The following is a 17,940-nucleotide window of genomic DNA, read 5'->3' as shown; positions in this document are numbered from 1 at the left end:
CCCTCTCCCTGGGATGAGGAATGAGGTGAATAGCAGCCTCCAGGCTCATCTCCCTTCCCTGCACTATAGCCAGCAATTTTTCTGCTTGCAACTTGTTTCAACAAGCACAGAGTCAATCCTAGAATGGGTTGGGAAGGACCTTGAAAGATCAGCTAGTTCCAACCCCTCTGCCACAGGCAGGGACAGCTTCCATTAGACTGGCTTGCTCCAAGGCTCATCCAACCTGGCCTTGGACACTTCCATGGATGGGGCAGCCACATCTTCTCTGGGCACCCTGTGCCAGGGCCATACCATGCTCACAGGGAAGAATTTCTTCTAATATCCCTTCTAACCCTGCCCTCTGTCAGTGTGAACCCATCCTGCCCTTATCCTTATAGCAGCATTCTTCTCCCTATTTTTGGACTGCTTTCTGCTGTCAGTAGGAACATCAAAGCATGCAGCAATCCTGTAGCAGGCTTCTCCCAGCAGCATGGCCAACCCTCTTGCTCCCACCCAGGTTATCTCCCGGGCAGTGCTCCTTCACAAAGACCAGGGCCTGGTGTGGCTGCTGACCAGCAGAGCAGAGCACACCAGGACGTGGTGGGGACACAAACCGCCTCTGTTCATCACAACAGGCCTTTGTCCCCATGCTGTCTGCTGTCCCCTGCATTTGTTGATGCCACAACAAAAGAGGGGGTTGAAGGAAATAACTCTGTAAATGGTTGAGAGAAAAATCCTCCTCAAAAGGAAGAGGTGGAGTGGGATGAAGTAGGAAATCCTCCCTCTAGGAATTTCAGATGGTGTTGGAAACTGGCACTAGGGAGAGCAGCAGCAGAGGGGATGGGGCTGGAGGAGCATCAGGGCAGTACTGTTGTCCCACTCCTGGGGACAGTGTCTGTGCCTGCCACTGGTCCAATGTCCCCTGGCTGCACTCAAGCCAGGCCAAAACCAGGTGGCATCTCCCTGTTCACCCCTTGCATTGGTTCCCCAGACAAAACCTAAGGCTGCTTCTGCTGCTTGTCTGAGAGGGACTTTGCCCCTCAAAATACAGGAACCTACTCTCCCTCAAGAGGGGCTAAAAGAGGCAAAGCACCCCCAGGAGAAAGGTCATGGTTGTTTTTTCCCCTCTTTCACCCACCACAATTTGCATTTCTCTCTCGGTTCCCTCCCGGTGGGTGGGTGAGCTCCCAACAAGCTGCCCTGCCCAAGCCCTGACACCCAGCTGCATCCTCCCCACGGAGCCCCTGGTAGCAAACAAGATGAGGAGCAGGAAGACTTTCATCTGTGAAGAGCAAAGGTCACATAGTCCCACCTCCAGGCAGGAGCTAATCCCCAAGGGCAGCACAGAACATTCCAATGGCTCCAATACCACCAGCCAAAATCCTCATGTTATCCTGAGCCAAGGGACATCAGCTTACTACAGATCTCCGGGAACAGCTTCCCCCATGGGAGTGAATGATGAAAATAATCAAAATGCTACTACTAATTTGGCATCTGCATATCATTAAAAACCAGTATTGGCTCTCCCTGCCCACCTCAGCTAGGCTCTGGGGGAAGCCAGCACTGAGGGATGGGCACTGAGTGCTCCTCAGCAGCATGGGGCTGAGTCAAAGGAAGGACTGTGACAGAGGGGATGGCCAGCACAACCGGTTTTTCACCTAAAAATCAACCTTGGCAGATCAGATCCAACACCCATCCGGGATGGAAAACCCCTGGGGGTGGCTAGAAGCACATGCCACTGCTTCCTACAACTAGGGGCATATGCTGGTCCTGTGCCCAAGCACCACTTGCCCCTCTGCCTTTGGTTCACACCTCCCACAGATCCAGCCCTTGGATGCTGCCACTGACCCCATTTCCACGCTGGGGGAAGAAGCATTCCCATTCATCAACAGGTTTTCCTTCCCTGGCTTTTGCAGAACAGATCCTTGAGAGCTCCCAAACGGGAAGGCCCCGCGTCAGGCTGCCGGGACTCGCCCAGCCCGGGAGCTTTCCCCACCTCCCAGTGTGTCTCCTCTCCCCCTTGCCTTCCACCAGAGCTGCCTGTAGGATTTCCTCAGGAAGGAGTTCCTGAAGGCTCACACACACAAAACAATCAGCGCTAAAGAGCCCAAACACTGAACTGTGCCCTGAGCAGACACATCACACCCTCCTCCTCACCTGCACACAGTTCCCTTATATTGCAGCTTTCTCAACACAAATATCAAGCAGTATTTGAAAAGGCACCTGAGGACTCCACCTCACTCCCTACCTCAGCATTCTTCTTGTCTAAGCACCAGGGAGGGATGATCCTGCAAATCCTGACCCACCTCAGAAAGCCCAGCTGCAAAACCTCCCAAGTGATGGGTGGGCAAGAGGCACCCCCAAAAGCTCACCAGCTTTGGGGCATTTTCCCTAAGAGCAGCATTTGCCCCCATCACTGCCTACATGGGACTTATCCCCAACACTTAAGGGCAGTGCCAAACCAGCCCAAGGTGGGACTGGGACACCTGAGCCCAACCTAACCTCAGAGCTCCCCCTTCCTGGAGGGGACAGAACCCAGCTGGTAACAAGGGAGGGAAGGGATGAAGCAGCTTCTCCCAAAACACCAGATTTGTGTTTGTCCTCCACTCATGCGTCAAAAGTCACCATCCCATCCCTCCTCCTCCTCCTCATTTTCCTCCAAAGGCAGAAAACCCATTGCTGCTGCTAAATACCAAGAGCTGCTATTTTTATCCAGACCACGACCAGGGCGTGCGTTATTTCTGGTGTTTAAACAGCAGGCTTTTTTTTGTGGGAGGGGGAGAGGGAGGGGAAAAGGCAGAAGCATTGGGGAAAAATGAGAGGAATGTTTCTCTGGGAACAGAGTTTTCCATTGCTTACTTTAAGCCAGACTAGTGTCTGCAAATAGAAATCACCACCAGAGAGCAGAGGAAGCAGCTGGGAAAGAAAGGTGTGATCATGTCTGCAGTCACTCTACCACTCCTCCTCATCCCACCATGCCGAGAAAACCCCAAATAAACTGACCCTGGGTACCAGCTGGGTGTTATCAAGGAGTAAAGCTCACAGCTGTGTAAGAGGGAAAACTGGTAACAATATTAGCTGAATCCAGTGAAACAAGGGTGAAGCAAGAGGGTGTTTCTATTTTCAGTTTAAAATGAGTAGTGTTTTCAAAATCAAATTAGGGGTTGAGGGGGTCTTAGGAGGAAATTGAAGTTATTGGGGCACTTTTTTTGGCATAGGGAAGGCTTTGATATCACATGGAAATAAGGATTTTGGGAAGGATGGATGGAAAACAGGAGCTGGAGGTGGGATTTGATTTCCAGCTGGTCCCAGGCCTGGGCTTAGACTCATGAGGTGACAGGAGCTTGCCTGGCATGGGCTCACTCAGTTCCTGTGTTTGAGGGGCACCAGCAAGCAGGGAGACAATCTGGAGCTGCAGTGATTCATCAGCGGCTGAGTCACGGCTTCCTCCCGCCCATTAAAGCTTCTGAGAAACAAAGCACGATTCCTTGGATCCCAGATATGCTGCCTGCCAAATAAAACCAGGAGGTGGCAGGTTCAAAATCCCTGCAAATGGACCTTTTGTTCACGCCGCACGGGAGGGAGCCTTGGCACACCTTGCTGCAGGAGACATCCACGGGGTCAAGCATCGCATGCTGATTAGATTAATTCAAAACATCTCCTATGGACCACTATGGAATTTGAGCTGGAGTTGGAAGGGACCTTTACAGGTCAGCTATGGGGAGGAGGATGCTGGCTTAGACAGCGGGGTGGATTGATTATATTTGGATATTCTTGCATTAATTCTAAGTTTCTTAAAGTCTAACTGATGCTTCCCAGCTCAGTTTAATGGCATCACCACCCTCGATGGCATCAAGACTGTCCTTCACAGGTAGCAGCATTCCAAGGTATCAGCATCAGCAGTGCCTAGCACCTCTGCCACATCACCACAGCACTCCTGCCCCAAGCCAAGAGGCTGCCAAGGCATCGTGTTCCGGGGGGGCCCCCAAAAATCCGGGGAAGGTGCAAGGCCTGCAGCTCCTCCCTTAATCTGGCCTCTGCCAAATTAAATTAGTGATATGAAAGCATGGAGCTCAGTGAGGCTGTTTGCCCAGGGAATGAAGCAAATATCCCAGGTGCCAGGGACAGGCTGGGCTTTTACTTTCCCAGGCCCAGGGACCCTGAAGCCTAATGCTTGCAGATATGCTAACCCTCAGAGAGCTCTGACAATAAATATTTTTAGTCAATCCTATTAGAGGAAGTTTAAAGGTGGTATCTGGTGCTGTAGAGTGGTCAGGTACCCCTCAGGTGACTGTCAGCACCCAGATGAATTCTGTGTGGCCTGGGAAGGATGTTTTCCTAGGGGGATTTCCCACAAAAGAGGGAATGGCTCTAGTTCAGTGAGGGGAGAGAACTGGGATGCAGTGAGCTGGGATAGGGTCAGGCAACAAGGGAGAAATAGGCTGGGGTGAGGTGGGACATGGAGAGATGGGATGGAATGAGTCAGGATAGGATGAACTGGGATATGAGAAACTGGGATGCAGTGAGCCACATGATGCAAACCCCAGGGATCTTCATCCTGCAGCATAAAATCAAGGGAAAAGTTCCTGGCATTAAGCAGCAAATCTTTAGGGAAAATTTGCTTGGTGATTCCTACAGGATATAAACACCCTCCCCAAGGCTATGAGGAGGCACGTAGCACAAGCTGTAGCCTACAATGCGTGTTTCTGAGGATCTGTCACCTCTCTGACCCCAGCACTAGGATGAAGGCAGCAGGAGGGCAGAGGAGGCTGGCAGCCAGTTTACCTCCATCCCTCCACCCTCCTCTCTGCCCTTCTCCCCCCTGTTCCCAGCAGTGCATTGCTCCTGGTGCTGCCAAGTCACAGCACTGGGAATGTGAGGCTGTTTTCCAGGAGCCTTGAAGGGTCAGATGGCCCTGGCTAGCCCAGCTCCACAAGCCAGCACCAAGGCTGAAGCAGTGAAGCCAAGCCACTGGCTCTGGAGCATGAAGGAGGACAAGGAGGGCAAATGTGGGGATTTTGCAATCCAAAAGGACTCAGTCCAACCAGAAAAATTCCAGCAGAACATTTTTCTAGTCGCAGCTTGCCCAGCTGTCAGCATCACAACACAGTGTGGAGGCCCTACAGCCCTGGACTGGAAAGCAGCTGGGATTCAGCAATTCCTGGATATCACTGCCATGGTGTTAAAAAAGAATTAAGTGGCAGAGAAAGTAGCAAGTGAAGGGTGGGGGTGGCAATCCCAGTGGAACTGGGAACACAGGTTGAAAATATTGAATCACAGAATCATTTAAGTTGAAAAAGCCGTCTGAGATCATCAAGTCCAACCCTTAACCCAGCAATGCCAAGGCCACCACTAAACCCTGCACAGCCAGAAGTGCCTTCCCAGGTTGAAACATCCATCATTATCCAGGTTGTATAGCATCCATGATGCTCCTGGATGCTGCACGGACCACGGGCAGTGCCTGGGGATGCTCCATCACCTCCTGCTTGGCTGCAGCGTCCTCCTTCCAGGGCCAGAGGGTGGGTGTCAGGGCAGTGCAGGTGTGACAACATGCAGGGTGTGGTGATGGGGCGCTGGGCAGAGGTGAGAAGGAGCAGGGTGGCAGTGGTGAGGGCATACAGGGTGGTACTCCTGGCACTACTCTCGGGGAGCTGGAGCTCTACCCTGCCCTCCCCACCACAGGAGCCGCATCACCACCCTGCAGCCCTCCCAAAAAACGCTTCTGGGAAAACCTGAGCTGCATCGAAGCCCGGCGAGCCCTCCCTCTTCCCAGGTTCGGGGCTGCTTTGTGCCTCGTCCCGCCTGTCTCCCAGCCTGGCCCTGGCCCCGCAGTGTGTGCGCGCTCCCCGCCGCCCGGGGCTCCGCAGGGAGCGGGGCAGCCCCAGGTGGGGCCGGGCGGGGCGGGGGCAGGGGCAGGGGCAGGGGCAGGGGCGGGCGGGCAGAGCGGGACGGGCCGTCCCATTTCCCGGCGCGCAGCAGCTCCGGGACCAGCGGGCGGGACGGGACGGGGCCGCGGCAGAGGTAGGTCGGGGGTCCGGGGGACTACTCGGGGCTGGGCTTCCCTAGGTGTTATCCTCGGGGCTGTGTTACTCAAATTCAGGAGTTTTCTCGCTTTTTGTATTTTCTTTTAAGGCCCCATGATCTGCTTCGCGCAGCCCGGGGGGGAGGGGGCCAGAACAGTGCACTGGGGAGAGGGCGACGGGCAGCACCGGCTCTCGGGACTGTGTCTGTGTGTCTGTGTGTCTGTGTGTCTGCGGCAGTCTCCTGGCACCGCGGGCTTGGGGCGCCCGAGCTGCACCCACATGTTTTGAACACCAGAATTCTGGAGCGGTTTGGCTGGAAGGAGCTTTAAGAACTACCTTGTTCTAACCCCCTTGCCCTGGGCAGGCACACCGCGCCCTAGACCAGCTTGCTCCAGGCTCCCTCCAACCTGACCCTGAACACTTGCAGGGATGGGGCATCCACAGCTCCTCTGGCAGCCCCCTGAGCCTCTCGTAAGCAGCACCACAGGGGATGGAGGGCCGTGGCTGGGGTCTGCTGCCCGCCCTGGAGAGGCAGCACTGCCGGACCGGAGCTTGGAGGAGCTCCCGGTGCATCCAGGGATGCCAGTGGCGCTCACCTAAACTCCAGAGGGATGTTTTGGCCACAGCCCTGGTGGTCCCGGGGCCGACGGCAGCCGCGCGTGTGCAGACGGGGATGACGAGTGGGCTCCGGGCAGCCGCTTGCAAAATAGTTTCACTTTAACCCTCTTATCCAACATCCGTATCGGTAGTTTTCCAAATCGCTCCCTTTAGGGATGAAAGCATTTACGCGTGGCAGGAAGGTTTGATGGTGGTGGGAATGAGATGAAGCTTCAGCTGGTCGTGTTTGCTGGGTGGTGGCTTTGGGTGTTTGTCGTTTACGTTTGAGGAAGGTCTCTGTAGCCTGCTGCGAGTCCTGGGAGACCGGCGGCAAAACCCTTCTTAGTCACCATTTCCGAAACAGCAACGTGCAATCCCTGCTAAGGAAACTGCTCACCCTCGGTGTCAGGTTTCATCCAGTTTTCCTTTAAGTCTGCAGGTGCAAGCAGGGAAAATAGGTGCCACTCGTGCGACAGCGCAGCTGTGTCTCTGCTGGGTGGATCAGGGAGCTCACAGGCTGTAACAAAAAATAGCCTCTCCCCGCCTGAACTAGAGCTGTCACTGCAATGGAAAGCTGGTATGAAGCTGAAATAAAGCCAGAAACAGACAGAAATGGTTGTTTAGTAATGTGATTCCTGCTTTACACTCCTTAGCATCAACTGCACGGAGTGTGGTCTTATCTGCATTAAGGAAATGGGGGTGGCTGTAGATCAGTTGGTTTCATGTCACCTCTACAAGTCCCAAGTTGCGGCTGGCCACACAGCACAGAAGTGTTGAAACAATCCAGACATACTCGGGGCACACCCTGCAGGTCAGGTGCCCCCAGAGCTGCTGCTGCTCACACTGTGCATGGAGGGAGCACCTTAGAGCAGCCCCACTCCTGCTAAGTCACGCAGCATCTCATCTGAGAGGAGCAGGTTGAGCTTTGTTGGGCTGGAGGGAACTTCATGAATACATAAGAGCCTTTTGAGGGTTGGGCCTAAAGAACTTAACTCACAGAATGACCTCCAGCTCTGTCCCCTCTGCCATGGTGACACAGCACAGCAGTTTCCAGTAAACTGCAGCTTTTCTGCAAACTCTACCTCCATCCCCAGTCGCTGCGGTTGCTCTGCAGAGCACAGGATGTGGACAAGGCAGCATTGCCAAGGCAACCCCCTCTGTTTTGGTTTCCCCACACGCAGGCTGGCAGCCTGCACCCCTCCAGCTCAGCCAGGCAAGCCCTGTATGCCAACGGTTTGTGGTGCCATGGGAAGCCGTCCCTCAAAAGGACCTTGTTTTCCACCCACAGCCTCCCATAACTCCAGAGGAGTGGCAGAAGCTCTCCACCCTTGCAAACCGGCTCTTTCGAAGCCAGGGTGGTTTAAAGAACTTTGTGCTGGATGCGCAATGTTGATTACAACTTACACAAGTGGCATAAAGCCCTGCCGAGCAGAGCTGCCATCAGTTGGAGCCTTCCATTCTCTGGCCACAGGAGTTCCCAGGCGAGTTTCCATGTCAGCTTTCCCCTGGCTCTGCCAGCACCAGCTGCCCAAAAACAAAGAGCTCATTTAGCAGGATGCCTCGCAGCCCTCCCTGAGACACAGCCCTGTCTCCCAGTACCTCTCTGGCCCTTTTGGGTTTTTTGGTCCTGTATCTTGACCCAAAAAACAGCTGATGTCGCAATGGCAGCAAGTGGTTCACACCCATCCTGGACCACAGCATGTAAAGCAGCTCTTCATGTTCATCCCCTCTCTAAGGGGAGATGTCACACCAAACTGAGCAGCAGCATGGATTTTGCTAAATGCAGCTCCTCATGGTGCACTCAGGTTTTCAGCTGGCAATGGGTGGCCTCGGGTAACCCCTCTGCCCTTGGAGTTGCCACCTCCAAACACATCAGTTTTTGTACTTTCCCCTCCCCTTAATTTTTTTTAAATATGAAACTGAAGAATCCCATTATTTAGAACACAGGCATCCCCTTCATCTACAAAACAAAAAGCAGTGCACACACCAGAAAGAAAAGGCATTTGAAAACCAGCTGCATGGCCATGCTGGAAGATGGCCCTGGGCTTTGGGTGCTGCTTGGTCAGGGTAGGGGCAGATACCTCCACCTTCCCCTTCCAAGGGATGCACATTCAGCTTGCCCAGGGTGCCACACATCCCCAGCTGGACACTTCCCAGTGACAATCAGCCAGGGCCTCTGCAGTGCGTTCAGCTCCAGTTTAAAGTGGAAACATTTCAAAGGGCTTTGCTCTTTGATTCCCTCCCCCTTCTTTTTTCCTCTGCAAACAATTAATTACAAGTTTAAAAGGAAGTTCCAGCCCTCCTTCCTTACTCAGAAGTTTAGAGGCAGTAAATATAAAGCAGTTCAGTGCAGGAATAAAACTGCACATCCTGTTTTGTCTGAAATTAAGGCGGTTGTTGTTTGTGGGTTGTTTGGGTTTTTTACTTCTTTTTTGGAGTCAAGTGTATCATAGGCATCCTGTATTCCTGCCTGGATAATGAGCTGTCAGGATACTTATGGATAAATGGCAAACCTGCATCACAAGGATGATTACACTGAAGAAAAGCTGCTCTGTTTGTTTAAAATTGCAGTGTAACCTTTACTACAGCTGCCTCAAAAAAATTACCTAGGTGAAGATGAAGGTCAGGACAGGGAGCAGGCTTTAAGAAGTGGAACTCACTTATCTCCCCTGTGAGCAAAAGCAGATCTGGGATGCTCCCAGTTGGCTCCAGGCAGGGGGTAGGAAGAGGTTGTATGGGATTTGAGTCTCTGAGTAGCCTGTGATTACTCAGGTGGGGATGTTGATGATATTTCTGTCCTCTGTTGAGTAGTGGAATGAGGCAATGTGAGGAACAGCCAGTTTTGATGCAGCAGACTGGACAGAAATCCAGTAATAACAATAATAGTAATAGCAATAATAATAATAAACTTCTTCCAGCCAAAGCCAAGACCACCCCCTAGAGCACTGCATTTCATTTGGTAACTCACAAATGAGAATTTTGTAGAAAGGCACACAGAGAAATTCATGTTCAAAAGAGAAACCACCAGCTAATTTGGGCCAGCTCAGCTGTGTGCTCATGCAAATTGAAACAATAAATCCACAGTGGTCAGTCTATTTCTGAGGGACAGGGATAAACCCTTTATTTTTAACAGAATCTGAGCACTTTTGGAATCCCAAATTGAGGGCTTGGCATCTATGCTGAGGGATTCAGCTTTTGAGGTCCTGACAGTCAAGTCTGCCAGGGAAACAAGACCCTGTACATTTTTGTAGGTCCCAGGACAGCATTTTGGCAGGCAGGTTTTCCCTTGGGAGATGCTTTTTTTGTGGAGCTGCCCAGGAGTTCCTGCCCAAGCAGCATCACAAGAGCTGTGGTTTGCTGGGTGGGACTGGTGGCTGCTTTTCTGGGGGAGGCTGGTGGCTTGATCCCCTTTAGGGGTGGGGTGTAATGGCACAGCGAGGCAGAGGGAAGCACAGTGGTGCTAGCTGGAGGATCCTAAAACACTCCATACAAGAGAGCATCCCTTAGCAGGTGTCAAACAAGGAATAAATGAGATGCAGAGCAAGGAAGGGCAGTGCTGTAGACTGGGAGGATTCAGCTGAAACCAGCCTGGCTCCTCTTCCTGTCCCTCCCACAAGGTCCCTGTCCCTCCCTCTTCTCCTTTGCCAGAAGGAAATATAAGGAGTTGGTGTCACAGGGGACAAGTGGAGCAATCCCTCTAGGACACCTTTGGTGTTCAGGCTGTATCTCTCAAGTTTTTTTTACATGAAAGTGTTGGTTTTCCTTTTACTGTGCCTCAGGTTCCCCTCCTGGTCACAGGGGGATTTAAGCATTCTCTTAGGAGGCTGCAGGGCTTGAATCCCAAAGACTGGCAAGGACACAGCTCTCCAATGCTGAGCAAGGGTGAAATAGGCTGTTGGAGCCTGATACTGTCCCTGCCAGCTCTTCATCTGTACAACCTCTCATTTAGTGACCCCTGTGTTGAGCCAGAACTGCAAACTCACAGCACAAAGGTCCCTGCTCTACTCAGATGCTTTGCCTGGCCACAGGAGAGGAAGAAAGATGTGAGCAGAGGCAGCAGGTCCCTGCCCCTGCAGGAGGACATCCCTGAGAGCCCTGGAACTTAGCAGCACCTCTCCCTCCCTGAGGGAAGAGGAAAATCTTACGTCAAGCCACAGAAATGCTTCTCAGCCCTACCCAAACCCTTGGAGCAATTCCCAGGTGAGGCACAGCAGCTCAACTCCTCCACCCCAGCCAACCCTTATCCTCCCCTGCTGCTGCCTTTGTGGCCAGCCCTGGGTACATGGAAGCAGCTGTGGGTGCAGGGCTGCTCACTGGGCTCTCCCAGCTGAGCATTGCCTGTGAGTCCCACTGACCACAGTCTTCATCCAAAATACAGGTGGTTTAGCCACAGCCCCAAAGCTGCTGGTGGTGCCTGGGTGCAGGGGCAGCAAGAACAGACCCTACCTGTGTGTGCTGCCCATCCCAGATCATGGATCCTGAGAAACAGTCTGGCCAAAGATACCCCATCCCAGGATTGGGAATAAGGAGGGGCCTGTGACATGTGGAGTCCTGGTTCCTGTGGCAGGACTGTTGTCTCCACAATGGTCACTGGCCTAGACCAGGCAAGTCCTTTCCTAGACAGGAAAGCTTCTCCTGCAGACCATATTTCATCTGCTACGAAACAAGCCCTACAAAGGGCTAAGAGCTCCATGCTGTGATTGCTCAGCCAGGGCTGATGTGTAAATCCAAAGGGGCAGGATTTGTGCTTGGCTAAATTCCTAGGCAAGCAGGGATGCCCAGAGCCCTCCTCAGCCATCCCCACAATCAAGAACAAACCCTAGGAGATAGGAGGCTGTGTTTCACAGATGGAGACACCCAAAGGGACATAGCAGGCAGCACAGTCCATGGCTCCAAACCCCTCCAAGGCAGGAGACATCTTACCCTGCTGAGGTATAGGCTCTTCTGGCAGCTCCATGGAGAAAACAGCTGAGGGAGCAGGCACCTGATCCATGTGGTTTCTTGTCTCTGTAGGCACCATCCAAGGATCTTGTGGAGCCCACTAGCTGCTTACAGGAGCTGAGCATATCTCAAGGTGCCTTTCAAGCCAAGGGAGCAGCACAGGCAGCCTACTGAGGAGCTGACATGCAGCAGAAGATCAGCTCTTTCTTTAATTCCATCTTGGAGCTCATCCGTACCAAGCATGAGGAAGGCATCTTCAACACCGTCTGCCTGGCCGTGCTGTTGGGTCTTCCCTTCGTTGTCCTCATCGCCTTCATCTTCATCTGCTGCCACTGCTGCTTCTGCAGACGGAGGAGAGAGAGCACCAGGAAAGGTGGCCCCAGCAGCAATGGGCAGCTGCATGCCGAGAGGAACAAGAAGAAAAAGAAGAAGAAGAAGCAGGATGAAGAGGACCTGTGGATCTCAGGTCAGCCCAAGCTGCTCTTGCTGGACAAGAGACCCTCCTTGCCCATCTAGCAGACAGGAGGGTGTTCAGGTCCTCTCCTCTGAGATGCCACCATTCCTTTCACCTGTGCACCAGGAGGGGCGAGGAGATACCAAAGCTGCAGCCACTTTATGGTGACTTTCGACACCAGCTGAGCCCAGCACGTTGAAGGGCCAACAGAAAACAAGGCGGTCGGGCACAGGTTGTGCAAGTCTCTTCTCCCCAGCCATGACAGCGTGCCCCGGGGCAGAGACCCCTGCAGAGGACAGGTGAGCACACACGGTGACATGCCACCAGGTCCTGCGTACCTTCTGCCACGAGCACAGTGCACACACACGGGGCTGGCACACAGTGAATGAATGGGGTGTGAGGCTCTCCCTCTGCTCTCACCTGCGAGCACATGCGCTGTGCCACAGACAAGGGTGCACAGCACAACATTCACCCAAAGACCAAACCACCTGCACACTCCCCTGCACAGCACAGACAGCTGTGAGTGGAGCAGGCACAGACACACCTTGTTTGCTTGCCCTGCCACGGGGATGGCACAGCTTCACTGCCTAGGCTCCATCCAAACCCAACTCGCTTTGGAGACACAAAGAAAGCTGAGTTACCCTGCAGCTCAAAGATGTGCCATCTCCCAGCCACCAAACCAAAGTCACTTGCGAGCACCTGAAGCTAGATGTTCTCAGCCCAACCTTAGAGACCTCAGACACCATCCTAAGGCAGCACAGCAAAAGGATGCCTTGCTACCTAGGCTAGAGAAGGAGAGAGGAGGCTGCCAAACCAGCCATTTTGCACCAGCACTTAAGAAAACACCTTCCTTGAAGGACTGTTTTATACAAACTTGCCATTAAAGAGCCCACCATGCTACTGCAAGAGCAGAAACACACCTGAGGCTGTGTAAAAGCTTTGCTATGGGCATTAGTTATTTATTGAATGACTACTAAAGAAGAGCAGGACCAAAGGCTCCTCTGGAGTGGGACCAGGCACATGGAAGCAGTATTGAAGCAGCAGACATGGTTTTTGGCACACTAAGCCATCACCTCTCCCTGCAGCTGTTGTGCCATGTGTCAGACACACACAGAGCCATGAGCACGTGCTGCCTCAGCTGATGGATGCCAGCTCTGTGTGCTGCACTGGAGGTTTCTGTATGGCTGTCAGGCTGACCAGCTCTGGGATTTTGAATATGCTGTAGAAGCAAAGTAAATTCCATGTGCACAGTTATCCCTTGCAAAGGGGATACATTATACAGCCAGACTATGCAACTCTCTCCATCCTCATGTTCCTTGGAAAGAAGGGTCAGCTGGGCGCAGCAGCTAACAGGACCACACTCAGCCCTCATCCCTGCTCTGTTTCCCACCTGGTTTGTGTTCCCATCCTATGTCCCTTGAGCTGAGAGTCTCCTCTGCTCCCCAGTCTCTGCCCCATCAGGCTCTGTCTCCCCCATCTCTTTTTCCATTGAGGGATGCACGTGTGTGATGAGAACCCTCATCACATCTGGGTTTGCCCTGCCTGTACACTGGATGTCTTGCTTCCATTTTCTTCCAGTTTTTAAGCTGCTGGAGCAGACCAGAGCTGCCAGCCAGAGCCAGACATCTGGGGAACAAACAGCAAAACCCACGTGGGCAAGCCTGGACAGAGCTGCTGGGCACAGCTGCTTCCAGCCCAGACAAGGGTGATGCCACCTTCCCTTCACTTGGAGGACAAAGCCATGGGCTGGAAGCAGCTGCTTGTGCCACCCGGTGCCAGCACAGCCTGTTCTGTCTGATGCAGGCAGGGCTGTGATGGTCACACCATGTCACAGGGTTTGGCTGCCTGCTGCTGTGCTGGGAACAGCCATGAGGCTGGGCTCCTCACACAGCCCTTTAAATTGACCCCATATGTGCCTGATTTCCCAGATTGCTTTGTCACCATTGAAATTAGTGACTCCCTTCTGCTCCAAAACAGGAAGCAACATAAAATAGTATAAAAATTAGGATTTGCCACATGTCATGCTAGGAAATGCAGGAATAGTTCTGATCTCTGTCCCAAGCTCCCAGTCTAGCCAAGATCCTGGAGAACTAGCACTGCACTTGTGTTACTCCTTCTCCCTTCCCTCCTTTCCCCATCCAAGTGCTTCCCTCAGCCCTCCTGCCTCCACACTCACAGGGTGGCCAAAGGAGCTCATGCAGGTGCTGTGATCCAGAGGCATGAGCAGCCCTGGAGGTAGGGTGGTGCTGCCTGGAGGAATAAAAAAAAAAAAATAGAGCAAAGGGAAACACGATGGGAGGCCAGAGGTTCAGCCAAACAAGCAGGGGCACGGAGGCAGCAAGCACTATCAGAGTACAGCCTACCTGGTGTGGAGGTGCCAGGCATTGCAGGGCTTCCTGCAGGAAGGCTTTTCTCCGGGAAGCAGAGCAAGTAACTCCAGGTGAGGGCAACCAATTCCTACAGAGCCAGAGAACTGCCAGGAAGATGTGAGCATTGTACCACATACACCTCCAGATCCAGGCTTTGGGGAGTTGAGAGCTAGGTCTGAATTTCAAGAGCTCCCCAAAACCATCATTCAAACCACCCCTGGGCTGGGCAGGGAGGGACCAGGAAACAACTCTGCCCTGATCCACCCAAGCAGTGGATGGTCTGAGCCTCCTCACTCCCTACAGCATGGAGGCTGGCTTCCTTGGTGTCTGCTGTTTGAGCCAAACCATGCACTGAATCAGCTGCTTCTGGAGGAAAAAGGAAAAGAGCAGCAACAGCCTGAGGTGTGCTAGAACCTGTTACCCACCAGCTGGGCAGCAGCAACCCTGCAGCACCCATGTTACCAAGGGGGCAGAGATGCACAGTACAGAAGCTCCCCTGCACACTCCCTGCTCTCCAGATACCCCAGCCTTGCCTCTCACAACTGCATTTCAGTATCAACCTTCAATTTTCCTGAACAAGTCTATGCAACAGGGAACAAAAACAAAACAAATTTTGTGCAATTTTTTTTTAAAACCAAAAATAAATTACTCTTAAACTGCAAACAAACACTCTATCTCAATCTCTCAGTCATGTGTTTATTTTTGTGGAGAACCTGTGTCCTGGCCCTAGATAAGAGACCAGGGAGAGCTCAGAGGTTGTGCAGTCTCTGCCTGCAGCCAGCTGTGCAGTTTAAGAGACCTGTTCTTAAAGAAACAGCTTAAAAGTTAATGGCCTTGCTTTGTTAATGAGCACAGCCAAGCACCCCTACCCAAGGGCAAGAAGTAGTGGGAAGAACAAAAGGTGTGTTTGTGCTGTGGGAGGTGGGCTGCAGGTTTGTTTTTTCTTACAGAGGATCAGCAGCATGGACTAGTTAACCCCAGTTGGTTTTGATCAGACAGTTATTTCATGGTGTCTGCAGCTTGCTGGGCAGAGCCTTTCCAAATCCTACACCACAGAGCTCTGCCTCCATGAGGGCAAAAATTAAAAACCTGTTTGTCAGCCGGCTGAGGCACTGAGCTGTCCCTTGCCCACAAAGCTGAGGCTCCGGAAGAGGCTTGTGAAAAAGGAGTGCAGGACTGCAGTGATGAGCAGTTAGAAATGGCAGAGGCCCACTTCCTGGAGCAGAAAGGAGCTTCTTGCTTCTCTCCAGATGTTAGACACTGGATTTAGGGCAAGGTGTTCTTGGGTAGCCTGGGCTACAAGGGAAAAGGATAGTTCCAGGGTCCTAAGTTAGAAATATGCAGAGGCTGAGATGAAAATCCTGGAGCAGATTGAAAGATTGAAGGGAAGCAAAATGCCCATTAAATCCCTCTCTGAGTGAAGAATTTGATCTTCACTGACCATTCCACTATTTATTCAGCCAACAAAGCATAGAGCAGTGGCCAAAAGTAACAGCACTTCTTTCCAAGCAAGTGTCCAGTGCAGTTAAGACACTTCAGGCTCCTCTCCAAATCACAGCAATACAGAAACACAGTTATCTTTGGGAAGAGGCATCCTTTCCCTCCTCTTCCTGCGTAAATACAGCAACATTTCTCTGGCGTCCCAGAAACAGCAGATATGTCACAACAGAGGGGTCTTGGCTGGTAGGACCCAACTACAGGATAATCCTCATCAACACAGCAATGCCAAAGCAGTGAGGATTCTTCTGGGATTCAAATTCTGCCCCAGGTGTGTTGCAAATCAGTATATCAACTTCTAAGTGATCTCAGAACGAGGCAAAGGTTTTGAGAATGTATTGGCTTTCCAGCATCACTGTTACAGGGCCACATTTACAGCAACAAGGGTAGTAAAGGGATATGACATTTTTATGGGACTATGCCAACCATCCTGAGCCTCCAAACCAGAACAGCCAGTTCCTCAAGGCAAACAAACTGCATAATCTGAGCAGTCCCAGCTTCCCAGGCTGTAGCACAGGCTCTAGTTAACCCCAAAAAGGTCCTTTCGCAGAGGCCAGCTGGATACCGGGAAGTATCTCCTGTGTGAACAGACAATGCCACCCTGTGGCTGTTGGGGAATACTGACTTTTTGCAATGGTTTTCCTGTCACTTTGCCCTTCCTGGTGAGAGAGGTGCATTATGAGTGACAGATAGACCCTCCTCAGAAACTGCAAATAAGGTGCCTCATTTGCCTTTAGCTCAAAAAACATAGCTTATACCGCTTAAGAGAATATTCCTTGCTCCCGGGTGGGATTCAGCTTTAGGATGGGATTATGTTTTGCTGCTGCACAGGAAAGTCACAGGTAACAATCATGCCTGTTGTTTTTTAGAGCATACATTTACTTTTTTGAGTGGATGTGTGTGAAGACTAGTCCTCTTCTCCCTCTCAGCCACCTTCCTGACGACTTCACTGGGTCCTTTAACTGAATAACAAACTGAAATCTGTCCTTGCCTACAGACAAGTGGGCAACTGGGAGAAAACACTTCACAGTAAAGAGCCCTCATCATTTTCCCGTCCTTCCCTCGTGCTCTTAGCACAGAGCCTGCAAAAAACTTCAAGTGCAATTTTCCTTTCTACTCCTCTCAGCATTAGTCTCCTCCTTCACCCAAACCAGGGCAAGGATGTTCTAACACAGCTCAGACAAGTCTCTGCCCACCTGCCCACCCAAGAGGCACAGCCCTGAAAGGAAGAATTTAGTCCTCAGCTTTGAGAGAGAACTCGCTAAATGGCTCTCCTCAGCCAGGTCCTAGCAAGCACAGATCAGTTAAGCCCTTGCACAGAGTTAAGCCACAAAGAGAGCACAGTCCCCATCCCTGTTTTGGAGCAGATCCCAAAGACCTGATCTGCACAGTGCCACTCCAAGCCTGGGCAATGATTCAACTTTGTGTAAAATACCTGAATAGGAAGCAAAATAATTCTACCAACCAGAGCAAAGAAGACAGAAATATTTTAAGACCTCCTTTATTTGTGATTGTATTACTTTCTCCAAAGTCTGGGATGGATTCTTTAGAATGTATTACTCAACTAAGCACTGTGATGGAAAAGGTCATTAAGACATGGGACAACCATATCCCAGTGTGCTCAGACAAGGAAGCCTTTGAGCAAGCAGCATTTGGTTAGCTCATACTTCTTCCCTGGCTGGAGCTGGCTGCCCAGAATTTTAATATCTTCTCAGGGAAAGTAAATAAACCTCACCTTTACAGATGTGACACAAAAAAAAAGAAAAAAAAAAAAAAAGAAAAAAAAAAAAAAAAAAAGAAAAAAGAAAAAAAGCAGTCAAATGTGAAACTATGCACTGGGGCAGGCAGGATCAGTTTAACTCCAAGAGATGCTCATTTTAGAGGTGGATGACAAGTGTTATCATTTCAGCATCACTACCTGCCACACTGCTGATGAAAAAGCAGAAGGCAGCAGATGGAACAGTTGCATAGGGAATTTGGTTAATTGTCTGTAAGCAAGCAGTACAGAAAGGCAGGTTCTGGGATGGTGAGCACAGCCTGGAGGGGAGTGGACCTTACATTCACCCTGTTCTGGGCCTCA

The 17,940-nt window shown here is 51.7% G+C and overlaps 1 protein-coding gene across 2 annotated transcripts; it reads left to right on the top strand.

Moving 5' to 3' along the window:
* Positions 1 to 5,919: 5,919 nt before the first annotated feature.
* Positions 5,920 to 15,030, top strand: KIAA0040. Of its 2 annotated transcripts, none has more exons than XM_083867140.1 (2): positions 5,920 to 6,000; positions 11,613 to 15,030. In XM_083867140.1, the coding sequence occupies exon 2, from the start codon at positions 11,724 to 11,726 to the stop codon at positions 12,054 to 12,056; it is 333 nt and encodes a 110-aa protein (XP_083723266.1). In that variant the 5' UTR covers positions 5,920 to 6,000; positions 11,613 to 11,723; the 3' UTR covers positions 12,057 to 15,030. The 2 variants fall into 2 exon arrangements, with proteins under 2 accessions (XP_083723266.1, XP_083723267.1); XM_083867141.1 differs by lacking the exon at positions 5,920 to 6,000 and adding an exon at positions 10,556 to 10,799.
* The last annotated feature ends 2,910 nt before the right edge of the window (positions 15,031 to 17,940 follow it).

The sequence above is a fragment of the Zosterops lateralis genome, assembly GCF_965231275.1.
Source record: "Zosterops lateralis genome assembly, chromosome: 9".
NCBI classification, from domain to species: domain Eukaryota; kingdom Metazoa; phylum Chordata; class Aves; order Passeriformes; family Zosteropidae; genus Zosterops; species Zosterops lateralis.
Note: the sequence above shows the minus strand (reverse complement) of the source record. Positions and strands in the feature narration are given on the sequence as shown.